We start from the raw sequence: 17020 nt of genomic DNA, 5'->3' as shown, positions 1-17020 counted from the left end.
GGGTGAATCAATGCAGCAGTGGTCCTCACTAGACACTGTGTTGAAAATGAACTATAGCCAGGCACTGGTGGCTCACGCCTGTAATCTTAGCAACTCAGAAGGCTGAGGTCTGAGGATCACCGTTCAAATCCAGCCAGGGCAGGAAAAGTCTCTGAGACTTTTTATCTCCATTTAACCACCAAGAAACCAGAAGTGGCCCTGTGGCTCAAAGTAGTAGAGGGCTAGCCTTGAGCAAAAGAGCTCAGGGACAGTGCCCAAGCCCTGAGTTTAAGCTCCACGACCACCACAAGAAAGAAAGAAAGGAACGAAAGGAACAGAAGAAAGAAAGAAAGAAAGAAAAGAAAGAAAGAAAGAAAGAAAGAAAGAAAGAAAGAAAGAAAGAAAGAAAGAAAGAAAGAAAGAAAGAAAGAAAGAAAGAAAGAAAGAAAGAAAGAAAGAAAAGAGAAAAAGAGAGAGAAAGAGAAAGAGAGAAAGAGAAAAAGAGAAAGAGAGAGAGAAAGAGAAAGAAAGAAAGAACTATACTTGAGGGTGGAGACAGGGAAGAAAACTGGGAGAGAGCAAAGGAAGGGGTGACATGGTCCAAAAAGAAACGTACTCATTACCTGACTTATGAAACTGACCCCTCTGTACATCACCTTTATAATAATGATTAAAAGGAAATAAGAAAATCCAAGAAATAAAGTGTACTTAATATTATTTTCTAGAAATTCTTGCCTAGGTAAGAACCAAGACCCTACTCCAAAACTATGGTGGAAAGTGGAGCTCAGCAGTATGTGCCAGCCTAGTTGGTGCAAGGCCCTAAGTTCAAATCACAAGTCCTATTCAAAAAGAAGAGTGAGGAAAAGAAAAAAAACCAAACCCAATGGCTCCATCAACCTGAGAACTATATGTGTGTATTTTGTATCAAATCTCAAGCAGCAATGAATTTTGTGATTTAATCAGCATAACATTACTAATCATGTTAGTAGTATTTTTATTTTAAGATTTGTTGAAATTCTAATTTCTAGAACTTATTTGAGGAATGGTTGCAAAATCATGAAGACAGCCTGAAATATTTTACTTTTTCTAAAAAGTATTCCAAGGATAATTAAAAATTAAGAATAAGCCAAGCTCAAATAACTCATACCCATAATTCTAGCTATGGAGAAAGCTGAGATCAGAGAATATGGATATAGCTTTGATACTCTATCTCCAAAATAATCAAAAAGCAGGGCTGGAAATGTGGCTCAAGTGGTAGCACCTCAGATGAACAAGCAAGTTGATCAAGTAGGAAGCCCTAAGTTCAAACCAGTATGTACCAGCAAAAAAATAAACAAAAGAATAACCTAGGCATGGCAATAAATGCCACCATCCTAAGTTCAATGACAGTTGAAGTTATTTTAAAAGCAGGTGAATACAAACAATATAACACAATGACCAAATTTAAACAGATGCTATTGTAAAAGAAAGCACACCTATTCTAAATCTAACAGAAGGAAAACCAAAAAGCCCAAAATAACTAGGGCCATCAAATTCCAGTATTCGCATCCTGAACAATGAAAACAAACAATTTACAACTGCTAGGCCCTTTAATAAATACATTAATAAAAACTTAAAATTGATAAAATTCACTACAAATTTAGGATTTTTTGGTAGTGAAAAATGCCTCATGTTGAGAATTGTTAATTATAAGTTTCCAGAATAATGTAATACAAGTCTAATCAGAACAATGTAATAAAAGCCAAAGAAACTTAAAAAAAATGTATTAGTTGTAAAAATGTCCTATTCATTGAAGAGAATGCAACTATTCTTTTTGTATTTCACAGTCAACAAATTATTCTACTTATACCTTATTCCAAAGGTTCAATCTCATAATTTTTACACTTACTTTTCCAGTTCCTCTTGTGAGTGTGCGAATGTACAGCTGGCACCCCGAGGGCACCCTCCTCTCTGCTTCATATCTCGACACATATAGGTTTTATATTTGCTATGCTGTGGGGGCTAAGACAAAAATAAAAATATCACACATAAAGCAAAAGCCAAGTACGTCTGATTTTATGTTGCCAGTTTACTATTTTGATAATCTAAGTGAATAATTTATGGATTAAATCGAATGCTTAAACTACTCAGAGCAGAGGTGCTGGAAAAACTGTTCTGCCTGATGCTCAGAGTTCAAAAAACAAATTATTATTATTTTTTTTGCCTGTCATGGAGCTTGAACTCAGGGCCTGGTCTCTAAACTTCTTTGGCTCAAGGCTAGTGTTCTACCACTTGAGCCACAGCACCACTTCAGGCTTTTTTTCTGTTCATGTGCTACAAAGGAATCGAACCCAGGGCTTCATGCATGCTAGGCAAGCATTTTACCACTAAACCACATTCCCAGCCCCTCAAAAATAAATTAAAAAGTAGTACTTAAAAATAGTTTGAATTTTTTGGATATGTTGATATTTAATTTCATACTTGTAGTTGCATAAATTCATGAATAAATCTCAGAAAACCTTTATGATCTTTCCAAGTTTAATCATGGAAAACGGAGTTAAATACTTTCAAATATATCAACTCTTCTAATTCTGTTTTATATAGCATTCAGATAGCTACATATAGTTGCATAAAAACACAACAAAGATGACAAAGGCCCTATAATTTGATAAGGGCTGGGGAACAATTGGCCGGTATGTCACATAAAGTCAGCAAAATCATCTGGTACCTGACAGGACAGACAAGCAGGCTTCTCAAGTGCTTTTCATTAGTTCCCGAAGCCTTTGCCTGTGATAATAACTTTGTATGGCCTGTGAATGATGTTATACTATTCAAATGCATCTTGGCAGAAAAAAAGTTCCCTACCTCTACTACGCATAAGAATTTATTAAGGAGCCAGTGCCAATGGCTCACATGATCCTAACTACTCAGAATGCTGAGATCTGAGGATTAACGTTTGAAGCCACAGGGCAGGATAGGAAAATGTGACTCCGTTATCTTCCAATAAACATCCCCCACCCCACCATCACCCCCACACAAAAGCAGCAGTGGAACTGTGGAGCAAGTAATAGAGCATTAGCCTTGAACAATGAAACTAAGAGACAGCACCCGGGTCTTGAGTTTAAGGCTCAGTACATGTGCACATGCATGCATGTGTATGCACGCACACTTGCATTCATGCACACATACAGAGAATTTATTCAGGAGTTGGGTGTTGGTGCCTCATGCCTAGAATCCTAGTTAATCAGGAGGCTGACACTTAGCAGCCTAGGCAGAGAAGTTTTTGACACTCCATTTACAATTAATCGGCAAAATGTAAGTCTGAAGGCATGGTTCAAGTGACAATGCCAGTTGTGAGCAAGCAAGCTGAACAAGAGGGTAAGGCCCTAAGTTCAAGTTCTGGTACTAATACAAGCACCCACCCACATACACATTTACCTAGGGCCTATAAATGTCCAAAGCTACAAATTAAACTGATTATTTACAACTCAGGGATACGGCAGGAAGATGTTTTTGGAAGTTAGTATCAAATGCAACACTCACTAAACTCAACCAAATTCAGTGTATTTTATTACTTTATGGAATACTTTGAAGATGTCACATTTTTATATTTTCCATGACACAAGTTAAAAGTTTGGGGTTTTTCTTATTTCTTAATAATAAAATAAAGCTCCAGTCAGTGGTTAGACTAATTAGGAAAAATTACATTCACATTATTCTACTTATTAGGCAGAGACTTTTTATATTCTTGACTTTTCAAAGAAAAGATATTATGTTAAATAATCAAATGTACATATTTACCAAATACAAGTCAAATAATGAGGGTTTTTTGGGGGGGAGGGGTTGTTTTTGTTTTTACTTTTTTCCAGAGCTGAGGATCAAACTCAGGGCCTTGTACTTGCCAGGCAAGTGCTCTTCTACTGAGCTAAATCCCCAACCCGAAAATAATAATTTTCAAGTTTACAAACTTACCACTACAAAATGGAAACTCTTATGAAACTAAAATAAATCCTGAAGATAAACTAAAATTACTGGGAATAAAATAATTTTATTTTACTGACACATTTTATTTAAAAACATTTGAGAAAAAGGGGCAGTCATAGCTACTCAGGAGGCAAAGATCTGGAGGATCTGCTCAAGACCCAGAAAAAAGTTATTAAGACTTCACCTCAACAAGCTGGGAATGGGGGGTAGAGGGGAAGGGAAGGGATGCAAAGGGGAAACAAAGGAGGAGGCAACAATGCTTGATAAGAAATGTACTCATTACCTTGCCCATGTCATTGTAACTCCTCTGTACGGTATTTTCAGTTAAAAAAAAAAAAAAAAAAAAAAGCTAAGAATGTTCATGTCTGTATTCCCAACTATGTAAGAGACATAGGTAGAAGGATCACAGTCCAAAAAATGTGAGACCCTACTGAAAAATAAAATACAAAAAATGGCTGGTGCATGACTCAAGTGGTGGATCACCTGTCTAGCAAGTGCAAGGTCCTGAGTTCAAATTCGAGAATAAAACGGAACAAGTGTTGGTCCGCTAGTATAAAAGACATTATAGAATCTATACATATGAGAACACAGTGAAAATACAGCATGATTAGTAAAAAGTAAAATATATTGTCAAACTGAAATTTCATACTCAAATTTAAATGGAATTAACTTTATCACAGAATTTTTCTACCAAAAATTCCTATGTGGAATTAACTCTAGCACATTGATTTTCATAATGTCAGAAAAATAACTAAGCAAAACTAGTACAGATGGGAGGGAAGGCATGGTAGGGAAAAAACAAAGGAGGAGGCAACAATGTTCGATAGGAAATTACTCATTACCTTGCTCATGTAATTGTAGCCCCTCTGTACAGTATTTTTACAATAAAAAAACATACAAAAAAAACCTAGTAGGTTGGATGTTAACCATGGTAATTTACAGTTTCAACAGTAAGAGTTTCAAAATATTCATGTTATCTCTTTTGGCTTTTTTTTTTGGTTGGTCGTGGGGCTTGAACTCTGGGCCTGGGCGCTGTCCCTTAGCTATTCAGTAGCTCAAGGCGAGCACTCTGCGAGCACTCTATGGCTTAAGCCACAGTGCCACTTCCGGTTTTCTAGTGGTTTATTGGAGATAGTCTCACGGACTTTCCTGCCTTTCCTGCCCCGGCTGGCTTTGAACTGTGATCCTCAGATCTCAGCTTCCTGATTAGCTAGGATTACAGGCGTGAGCCACCTACCGGTTCCCAGCTCTTTTGGCTTTTTATTGGTAGATTTATCCACAGTGGCTTTAGTGTAGTTTCAAGATACACTGATAGTGGCTTACTTATAAATTTTGAACTAGCCCCTCTTACCTGCTGTTGATCTGCTCCTTTTTTACTGTGATTCTGGATGTAATCAACCAGTCCATGTACCACTGTACGCACAGCAACCAGGCCATTTTCCAGCTGTTCCCAAGAAGGAGGCGGAGCATCTATACAATAAATTATTTTTAAAAATTGCTGAACTATAATGGTATTCAATATTTTGTCAAATATTACACTAATAAAGGAGTGCTATCACTCTTTAACAAAAATCAAAGAATTATATAACTTTCAAACAATAACTTAGAAACCTATCACTTTAAAGGAATGGATAAATCATTTAAAATCTTGGGCTTCAAACTAAAATACCCAGAAAGAAAAGGAATTATGTAAAGACAACGATAGCAACTGTCATTTGACCATTAGTACCAAAGACACAAAACAGTGACAGGGACTAAGCAGAACTCAAGAGCAGGTCTCTTATCTAAAGGGGAGGTTATTACTCAGCTTTATGTAAAGATGCAAGACTTGCCTATTAGATACATCACTGTTAACTGCCAAAAAACCAGAAGTGGCGCTGTGGCTCAAGTGGTAGAGTGCTAGTCTTGAGTTGAAGAGCTGAGGGACAGCGCCCTGGCCCAGAGTTCAAGCCCCATGACGACAAAAAAAGAAAAAAAAAGAAAGAAAGAAAGATATGATGATAGATAGATGAGATATGGGGAGAAAAAAGTATGATGAAAAGGAACAGCACATTTGCAGACCACAGAGATACTATAACAGAGAAGGAAAAGTGATGACATGAAAAAGAGGATACTGGAGGTATATACTTGATAAGGTGAAAATAGTACAGAGTAGCCAATTTATCCACTACTATACAAGAACAGTAGAGGGGTTAATATGTTTAATTGCTTTTTTAATTGCTCAGGATAGTCAAAGTGAGATGGAAATGGTTTTAGGACTATACCCGATTTGGTTTGGTTGAAACAATTTTGGAAGTAAGTTGACAAAAATAGGGTAATGAAAAGATGGTTCTGAATGCTGTAATCATGAGTTTTCAACCTTATTTTACAAGCAATGCTGTGTCACTAACGATTTCTAAGTGTAGAATAATATCAGACATGTGATTTACTTTGCAGCAGTAGGTAGACTGGATTGGAAGAATAGAAGGGGAAATTGTAAAGCATTAAGTCTCAGAGGAAAGGAATGAGGCTTTCATATATGAGCTATGTACCACCAGTGAAAGAAAGGATACAAAGCAAGTTAGAAGAAGCACAGGTTTGGAAAAGTAGGCATGAAATGAAGATCATCTGATCTGAAACACAGACCAGATAATAATGAATCTCAGCAAGCATTTGGAAAATGGATTAGGGGAGACTGAAGAAATAACAGTGCTAAGAATTTTGGTAGTCAATTTCCATAGAGGTAATATTGATACTATGAATGAATAAAATTCTATCAACATAGACTACAGAAAACATAAAATTCCAAGAGGACAAACTAATTATACCTTTGTGGGCTGAAGAGGATAAGTCAGGTACAAGACATAAGAGTTTCTATACTAAAGATGTCAACATTATCAGTTAACATTGAAGGCAGAAGACAAAGGAAGTAACTTAAGGACTGACAAGAAGTCTTTGGAATGAGAGACTAGTAAATATTGAGAGTTTCTGTTCAGTAGTAGGACAAACACTGTGATAGAAGCTAAAATATCTTAGATGTATTATCAGGATAAAAGATTGGGTGTGTTTTCAGGTCAAAGAGGCAAAGAGACTGGAAAATACTGACAAGGTAAAGATGTGCAAGAGAGGGTATTTAAAAACAAGATATTACGAATAAGGTAAAAATGAGATCAATGAAATGCAACTAAGATACAAAATGAGAAAAACCTCTTTTGAGGGTTTTGAAAAAGAGGTAGGAAAGGTAAACAGCACAATTTTGTGATAGAAGAAACATAAAGAACCCAGAGAATCTATTTTCCAAGAAAGATGAGCATCATAATATTTTAAAAGTATTAAATAAATACTAGTTCAAATAAGCTAATGAGATAAAGAGGGCTAAGATTTGGGGCAAAAATTAAAATTCTACAGAAAACTTCTGGGAAATTCTAAAGGAATGTAACAAAAGATAATTTGAGTATCACTACCAGCACTTATGACACACATAAGATACTCCACTAATTTCCTTGGGATTACCTGGACTAGGGTCAATGTTTGCTAACAGTTCCAAATGGGGTCTTAGTCGGTTCAAGTTTGCTGGATCTCCAGTCCGCTGGAGAGCAATTGTTAGTTCTTGAACACTTTGTGCAAAAGAGGCTGGGGTCTGCAACTTAAAAAAATAAAGATAAAAATAAGATTTACTTACAGTTTCATGATTATTTTTGTAAGTTACTAAAGTTAAACATACCCTACACTGCCAGACTGAATTATCTATTACCTTAACAAATTAATCTATATCATAGCTTAGCACATTGTATACAATATTCTGATCCACCAGTGCTGTGGACTCATGCTTGTAATCCTAGCTAATCAGGAAACTATAGTTTGAAGCCAGCCCAGGCAGGAAAGTCCATGAGACTCCAACTCACCATTAAAAACTTGAAGTGAAGGTGTGGCTCACATGGTAGAGCTAGCCTTGAGCAAAGAAGCTCAGGGCCAGTGCCTAAGCCCTGAGTTTCAAAGCTCAAGATGCACAAAAACACATACATGTAAGGTCTACCCTGGGAAGGCAGGACAGACTCCTCCCTCTTCTTGGCTAAATTTCTGTCCACTATCTGTGTCTCCTAGGTAACTAGCACACCTGAAAGTCACCTCCCCCTCTCTCCATGGTCACATACTGAGCGTGTGTGTGTCCTCCCCCAACACAAATTCAGACTAATAAAGGGAAAGGACAATGATAAAATAGAAAGGAGAATCTAAAATAATGTAGAAAAGTACTAGATACAACATTACAACATTAATCATGTATTTATATGATCAATACTATTAGTTATGACATGATACTTAAAGTGAATCCAATTTATAAAAGCCTGACATTCAGTATTCACTTAATACTCATTTGTTGAATAGATAAAACTATCAAATCACAAATTACGCACACTCCATGATTAGGCTAAGAAGCTAGGGAATAAAAGAAGCTTTACCTTGTCAATAATGGACTGCATATGAGATTTGTGAGACTGGTCTCCATAAAGCAAAGAGGACCACTGATCTGGTGCAATTCTTAAACCTGCTTCCATAGCAATCTGCACTATCTGAGAGTCATGTTCTCGCCTCAGAGCTTCATATGTTCTAAATTCTTCTTTCAGCTGCATCAAAGAAGAGTCTTCATCACGTTTAGTGACCTAGTAAAACACAAATAATCTCATCATGGGGAAAACCCCCAAATTTGTATGTTTATATAAATAAACACAAATTTTAATGTAACAAATTATTGTTTTATAAGCAAAAAAACAAGGGTAAAACTGAATATATCATGATGACTAAAAACCATCTCCCATTATAGATGTCAAAATCTTCTGAGTAGGTCTTATAGGAAAACTGAATATATGGAATGATGGGCTGGGAAGGTGGCTCAGTGGTAGAGCGCTTGCCTTGCATGCTGGAGGCCCTGGGTTCGATTCCTCAGCACCACATAAGCAAAAAGAAAAAAGCCGGAAGTGGCGCTGTGGCTCAAGTGGTAGAGCGCTCGCCTTGAACTGAAGAGCTGAGGGACAGCACCCAGGTCCAGAGTTCAGGCCTCACTACCGGACCCAAAAAAAAAAAAAAAATTATACTCTGTCACTATTTCAACTGAAATTCATTAAGATAGAATACGCTGTTTGCATTTGGTCTTCAACACACTTTGGATGTTACTTCCTAACTAACATCCTACAATTGACATACCTACAATGGTAATCAATACTCAGGAGGCTGAGGCTGGAGGGCTCTGCGCCAGGCTCTGGGTTACAGAGTGAAACTGTCTCAAAAACAACAGCAACAATAACAACACGTGCGCGCATGCACACACACCAAAAAAAAAATTTCTTCTCTCCTTCTCTTCTTCCCTCCCTCCTTCCCTTCCTTTCTTCTTGCTTGGGATCGAACCCAGGGCCCAACACATGCCCATGGCAAACATTCTATTGCTGAAGTACTCTCAGCCCACTGTTAATTCTTTTAGTTAGGATTAACAGAGGTTCACATTGTGAGTATTCTGGGTTTATCATTTTTCACAGGGGAAGAACTATATTTCTTTTTCCTTTTTTTCTAAGTTTACTAGACATTTTTGGTCTGGTATTGTTAATGGAGAACAATCAGTACTAAAAGCAGGCAGACTTTCTAAATTACAAATTACACTGTAAAACCACATTAATCTAACCACAACAGAAGTTACTGGATTTGGTAGCAATCTGACCCAGTTAAAGTGATTTTAGTTGTGGGATTTGACAGCTTCAGAGCCCTGAAGGAAAACTGAGGCCCACTTCCCACATAGTATCAGATGAAGGAATGCAGAAATTTTAGGAATGGATTTCCTTATAGCTATCAGGACAAGCAAGAAACCTTGTCTGTAATAAGTCAGCAAAATAAAACAGGATAAAAAATAAATGATACACACTGGGCAGCAATGTTTGAAGCAGTGCTAATTCAATTTGTAACATAAGAAAATATATCCAGGGTTGGGAATGTGGCTTAGTGGTTAGAGTGCTTGCCTAGCATACATGAAGCCCTGGGTTTGATTCCTCAGAAAAAGCCGGAAGTGGCACTATGGCTTAAGTGATAGAATGCTAGCCTTGAGCAAAGGCAGCCTAGGGACAGTACCCAGGCCCTGAGTACAAGCCCCAGGACTGACAAAAAAAAAGAAAAGAAAAGAAAAGAAAATACACCCACATGATAAAAAATACTAAAACTGAAATGGTAACTAGAGCTCTAAGACTGTGCATATACAATTAAACCAGGAAGATATCTCCAAATAAAAATTACTCCTGCTTCAATGGCGTTCTCAAACCAATTCTGTCTACAGTCTGAGTGGAAATACAGTTTTTTCCAATAATTTAAGTTGGGGATATAGCTCAGGGTAGACCACTTGCCTAGCATGCAATGAGGCTCTGGATTCAATCTTCCAATACTGTGAAAAACTTCTGATGCCTCTCAAAACTCAACAATGTAATAGAATTTAACTCAAAGAATCTACAACCTAGATTTTTTTTTTTCCTTTTTTCTTTTTTGTGCCAGTACTGGGGCTTGAACTCAAGAGTTTGCGCACTATCCTAAGTATTTTTTCCTCAAGGATGGCACTTTACCACTTAAGCCGTACCTCCACTTCTTGCTTTTTGGTGGTAAACTGGATGTAAGAGTCTCATGGATTTCCTGTTTGAACCATGATCCTCAGATTTTCTTTTAAGAAAAACTGGGTGACATTGATCAAGCACTGTACTCAGAAACTGACATGCTGAACTGAAACCTCTTTGTACAATTAAAGTTAAAAAAAAAAACAGAAACAAAAACATAAACTCAAACCCCAATAGGAAAAAAGAAAACAGCTCAGATTTTTCTGAAAATGTATAGATAAACTTTCTTAAACTCAAAATTTTACCACTTATGATTTGGGAAAAGACACTGTTTCCTTTCAAGTTAGAGAGATAAATTTAAATTCATACCTTGAAGCAAGAGGCTCTATAAAGGAGTTGAACAACATGCCCAATGCTTGTTTTAGAAGCTTGAGGAAACCGTGGCTCCAACCTTTGCACCACAAAAAGAACCAACACTTTCCGTGACAAAGCAGAACCATCTTCCAAAGCCAGTAGAACCAGCTTAAGTGCTTCTTCCTGCATTGCTAGGAAAAAGTGGATGGGACCAGAATTTATCACATGTAGAGATTAGATGAATCCATTCATGTAATACGTAATAGTTTTCTGCAAATATCAATTAATGGACAAAACAAAAAATTATTTTTACAACGTATTATACTTTAAATAAGTAAAAAATTTCTCCAAGTGAAAACTTTTGGCATTAAGTTCTCTATTAAACCTAACATATACAGAATTACTCAAGCTAGGGCTGTAAAGTAGGATGTTATTTGATGATAGAGAAAATCCCAAGGAATCAGTTGTTTATACATCACTTAAGTTTTTATACTATACTTTTAGGACTCCTAGAATAAATCCCAAATTTGAATCATATACCTGGTCCAAGGAATTGGCAGCCTCTAGCCCTGACTGCTGCCCAAAGATTGGAAGAGAGTTGTTGAGGATTTTGATGCTGGAGAATGAGCTCTGTAACTGTTCGTTCACCTAAAGATCGAGCAGCCCTCATAGCACGAATCCTGCCTTCTTCTTCCACTAGTTGGCAGTGGACTAGTGTCACAAGCTTCCTCTGCATTGGGCGACTCAGAACACTCTGAGTAGTGCTATTCAGACCCACTCCTTTAGAAGAGAATAAAGAAGTTATTTCTGGGCTTACAGTGCAATTTTACAATCCAGGAGAAATGTGTTGATGATTTCTGAATTATGTATATATTTTGGGTCCGATTAGAATATTTAAAATAAAACTACAAAAGTAAAATTTAGTTAACATTTTTAAAACTATACAACAATCGACGTAAATATTATTTCATGTAAATTTACTAATCATTATAACATTCAAAACAACTTTTTTGTGGCATTGGGGATCAAACCTAGTCTTCCACATATAAGTCAAGTGCTCTACCACTTAAACCATGCCCTCAGTTCTTTTTTTGTTTGAACAGGGTCTTTCTAACTTTGCCCAGGCTGGCCTCAAACTCAGGGTCCTCCTGCCTCTGTCTACTAAGTACCCGAGATTATAGGTATGAACCACAACACCTGACTTCATTATTAATTTTAATTACAGAAGAAAACAAGGGCAGAAAATATTAATGATTAAGACTGGAATCAAAACAGCTCAGCACATCTTTGCTAGTGGTTTCTTCCTTTCGTAGTTACACCGCAAGCCCTTTCTGGCAACTTTTTTTTTTTTTTGGTCGGTTGTGGGTTTTGAACTCTGGGCCTGGGTGTTGTTCCTCAGCCCTTCAGCTCAAGGTGAGTGCTCTATCACTTGAGCCACAGTGCCACTTCTGGTTTTCTGGTGGTTTATTGGAGATAAAGAGTCTCATGGACTTTTCTGATCAGGCTGGCTTTGAACTGTGATCCCCAGATCTTAGCCTCCTGAGTAGCTAGCATTATAGGCATGAGCCATGGTGCCGGGCTAGTAATGGCAACTTTCTTATCTCCTACATACAAATCTAAAGCCAGAGAAAAAGACAGACTCTGCAGAGTAGATGGAAAGACCTTTTTCACTAGTGTACTTACATCTACAGTCATTCATTGTTCCCAACATTACATAAACTCTAAATTTATTACATTATTTTATGTGGTTTGTAATATTACTTAGCATGAAGCAGGTTTGTTTTACAATAAACATCATTAGCATTTAATATATATGGGGTACAGCTGAGTGGTAAGTGCTTGCCTAGCATGTATAATGCCTTAGGTTCAATCTCTAGCACTACCTCAAGTATTCTTTAGTATTTACTTATAGCTTACAATTTGTATATATGTGTGTGTACTGAACCTGGGCTTGAACTCTCAGCCTCATGCTCTTGCTTGGCTTTTACACTCATGGCTAGCATTCTACCACTTGGGCCATAATCCTCGGGTCAGCTTCTTTGCTGGTTAACTGGATATGGGAATCTCAACAGCTTTTCTGCTCAGACTGGCTTCAAATCTCAATCCTCAAATCTCAGCCAAGTAACTAGAAGGCATCAGCCACTAGCACCACTAGCTCAATGGAATTATTTTTTTTTTTCCTGGTCAGTTGTGAGGCTTGAACTCTGGGCCTGGGCACTGTCCCTCAGCTCTTCAGCTCAAGGCTAGTACTCTACCACTTGAGCCACAGCACCACTTCTGGTTTTCTGGTGGATAATTGGAGTCTCAAGGACTTTCCTGCCTGGACTGGCTTTGAACCACGATCTTCAGATCTCAGCCTCCTGAGTAGCTAGGATTACAGGTGTTGAGCCACCAGTGCCCAGCCAGGGAAATTATTTTTACTTAGTATAGTCAATTAATGAGATTTACCTCTAGCACTGCTGAGCGGTTTCAGGTACAATGCTAATTCTTCTACACACTTCTTGGCCTCCTCATAATGCTTTGTATCTTCAACCCCACTACACAAAGTAATGGGTTGCTGCTCAGGGACCTGTGACCACAGAAAAATTCTAAGTATTCATGACTAAACCAAACAAATGTTTCAATTAGTAGTACAGCAAATGTACTGACACGTTTTTGTGCTTATATCAAACTCTTAGGAAATTAAATTCTTTCCATTGTCTTACTACTTTTTTTGTTTTGACATTAGTGCCTTGCTCTTGCCAGGCAAGTGTTTAGCATTTATTACCTTTTGGATAGCCATTTTTCATTTTTGTCTTAGATCCTATATGTAGTTTGCTACATTGCTTTGATTACAGGCATGTATCACACGCCTAGCTTATGCTAAGATAAGGGTTTGAGGACTTTCTGTCCCCAGGCTGAGAGAAAAATTTACATGCTATATCATTGACTGGTACAAATTACATAATTCAGTGATCTTTAGTACATTCATAATTGAATAACCATCACTACAGTCAATTTGAAAATATTTCCTATCTAAAAAGAAACCTGAAACTCTTTCATCATTTCCTCCCCAAACTCTATTTTCTATGGCTCCTACTGATTTGTCTATTGTGTATTTCTCACATAAATCAAATAATAAAATCAGATAACAGGTATTTTCTTCTTTTGCTTAGCATAATTTTTTCAAGGGTCATCAAAGGCTGTGGCGCAAATCATTATTTTTATTGAATAATGTCCAGTATTTGATTGTATCATATTTTATTTATGTAGTCATCAACTGATAAAATATTAAGACTAGTTTTTCATTACTATGAATGATGCTTCTATGATCATTTGTGCAGTTTTTAATGTGCATATGTTTTTAGGGTACATATACCTTTGAGTGGAAACTCCTATGTTCAATCTTTTGGAAATCTCTCAAAGACCATTTTCCATACCTACCGTATACTTTTTCTTTTTTTGTAGTAATTCTATTGAGTAGAAAGTCATAAGTTACTAATAGATTTTTTTAAAATTTTATTTTATTTTATTTTTTTTGTGAACATACTGTACAGAGGGGTAGATTTTTTTTTAATTAATTTTTTTAATGCTGGATGGAACGGAGAGCCTAGTGATTGTTATTTAATTTTATTCCTAAATTTATAAACATTAAATTTTATATATTTATGGAGTAAAATGTGATCTTTGGATACATATTTACTGCATCATGAGATAAATTTGACTTTAGGCTTAAAGAAATATAGCAGACAGTACAGAGAATTCCCATTACCCTGCAACTAGCTTTCAGTATTATTAACATCTTACATTGTTACCATTCATTTGTTAACACTAATAATCCAAATTTAATGTATTATTTCCTTTCTTCTTCCAGGATTCCATCCAGGATATCACATTACATTTTATATTCATATATCTCTTAAGCTTTCTTTGACGGTTTTTTTTAACATTCCTTGTTTTTCATGACTTGAACAGTTTGTAGAGTACTAGTATGTTGTAGAATGTTCTTCATACGTTTTTCTCATTTTAATTAAAAACCAAAGACTCAGGTTTTTTTTTGAATAAGGTCATACATAAAAAGTTCTATTTTATCACAAACTATATTAGATTACCACATTTTCACTCAGAAACTTAATCTGAGTAAAGGAAATAAGACAAAACAGAAAACAAAATCAACCATAGTGTCACAGAGATAAAAGTCAGAATTTCAGAAGTCTGGTAAATAGTCAATTAGAATTTGTTGAAATAACTTAAACAGTTTCTCTAAAACACTTTACTTCTTTTGGGATAATTTTAGGCTAAGAGAAAAGTTGAGATAATCTAAACTGAACTTTCCTTTTAAAAATCAGTTCTCATACTCTTTTTTTTTTTTTTAATCTTACGGTCTGGTCATTCCAAGACTGTATATTTACTGAGCATTTGCCATGGGCTGAGTCTTGTATAGTCACTGACAGGGAAGAGCTACCACTCCTCATGTTTTATCTCCTTTTCCTTAGGTCCCCCCCCTTCTTTCTTCAGCACTATTATATTTACATGGTATGTTGCATAAGTGAATAAGGAAGAACTATGAATTCTTCTATCTTTAATAACAAGACTTACTATGGTTATAAACAAAGTGGTGGTATAATGGGACAACTATTTCTCAGTACAATATACAATAAAAGGACAAATCATAGGTGATAATTCACCTTAGATGAAATAAAAAGCTCTTTCTTTTTTCCTCCTGCATCTTCTGTGGAGAGCCTCAATGTAGTTGAAAAGAGAGTTAAGTTCAAGATCTGGTATCTATACTGGAACTCTATGATAATGATTTGAGTTTTGTGGGCCTTTTCCTTACCTATACACTTATATGCAACACCAGAAGTTTGGAATAATTCCACAACTGTTCTATGTGTGTGTTTTAGTCTAAAAATTTAAAATCTTTAAAACAAGCTGTATATTCTTTTCAGGTGTCCTTTTTATTCCAGATACATCCTCTTGATATACCTCTTTTCCTAATTACTAGGTCATCATCCTACACTACATTTTATGGAACAGGAGTTCCAATAACAGTTGCTTGAACTTTGAATGAAATGAAATCATAGGCACACACATAAAAAGAAATGGAGCTATGCATCCTGAAGTAAAAGAAGAACTCTATCTTCGTGGAACTTCGTAAGTTAGTAAGCAACCTCCTAATCACATTTTTTTTTTTTTTGAGAGAAGAACTCAGAGTCTCATATTTACTAGCCTGGTACTTGCTATCAGGTGTTCAGCCATATTCCAACTCAACTAATTGCATTTATATTTGTGTGTGTGTGTGTTGTGGGACTTGAACTCTGGGCCTGGGCACTGTCCCTCAGCTGATCAAGGCTAGCACTCTACCACTTGAGCCACAGCACCACTTCCAGTTTTCTGGTGGTTTATTAGAGGTCAGAGTCTCATGGACTTTCCTGCCAGGGCTGGCTTTGAACAGCGATCCTCAGATCTCAGCCTCCTGAGTAACTAGGATTACAGGAATGAGACACCGGCTCCTGACTCTAATTGCATTTTTTAAGAGTTATTATGGGGCTAGGAATGTAGCTTAGTGGTAGAGTGCTTGCCTAGCATGCATGAAGCTCTGAGTTCAATTCCTCAATATCACATAAACAGAAAAAGCCACAAGTGGCACTGTGGTTCAAGTAGTAGAATGCTAGCCTTGATCAAAAGAAGCTCAGGGACAGTGCCAAGGCCCTAAGTTCAAGCCCCAGGACTGGCCAAAAAAAGAAAAAAAAGTTATTATGCATAGTCTATACTTTCATTATACCTCTTTTAAGGCACTGTATCTAAATAATTGCTTTGGAATTCTACATTGGAGATTTGTTTATTCCCTCCATATAAATTTCATCAATATAGACTCAGATTTTTTAATTCTTTGTGTTACAATCGAATAAGTGTATTTATTTATTTCATTGAGAGTGTTTCAGCTTTGGCCACTGAAAAATTTTCTAACTCCTGTATGCCTTTAATATGGACCCCTCACTTTGTGCATTTAAACATTTTACTTTCTAGCACAAGATACTCAGTCTCATTCTAAATGCTTCTTGTCTTAGTCTTAGAATCTGCCATTCTCGGGATGTGAAGGATAAACAAAGGAGGAGGCTGCAATGCTTGGTAAGAAATGTACGCATTATCCTGCCCATGTAACTGTAACTCCTCTGTAC

At 36.6% G+C, this 17020-nt stretch overlaps 1 protein-coding gene across 2 annotated transcripts in view; it reads right to left on the bottom strand.

The window, feature by feature from the left end:
- Positions 1-17020, bottom strand: part of Rc3h1 (ring finger and CCCH-type domains 1) — a 69926-nt gene that overhangs the window by 27394 nt on the left and 25512 nt on the right. For both annotated transcript variants that reach the window (XM_042674246.1, XM_042674247.1), the window contains exons 3-9: positions 13308-13428; positions 11400-11639; positions 10875-11050; positions 8382-8582; positions 7435-7567; positions 5294-5412; positions 1868-1980 (exon numbers count right to left, since the gene is read on the bottom strand). In XM_042674246.1, the coding sequence (XP_042530180.1) occupies positions 1868-1980; positions 5294-5412; positions 7435-7567; positions 8382-8582; positions 10875-11050; positions 11400-11639; positions 13308-13428 (1103 nt within the window). The remainder of the gene's footprint in view (positions 1-1867; positions 1981-5293; positions 5413-7434; positions 7568-8381; positions 8583-10874; positions 11051-11399; positions 11640-13307; positions 13429-17020) is intronic.

This window comes from Dipodomys spectabilis, unplaced genomic scaffold, assembly GCF_019054845.1.
Source record: "Dipodomys spectabilis isolate Male_0828 unplaced genomic scaffold, ASM1905484v1 ptg000019l, whole genome shotgun sequence".
Lineage (NCBI taxonomy): Eukaryota > Metazoa > Chordata > Mammalia > Rodentia > Heteromyidae > Dipodomys > Dipodomys spectabilis.
This window is presented reverse-complemented; position numbering and strand designations above follow the sequence as displayed.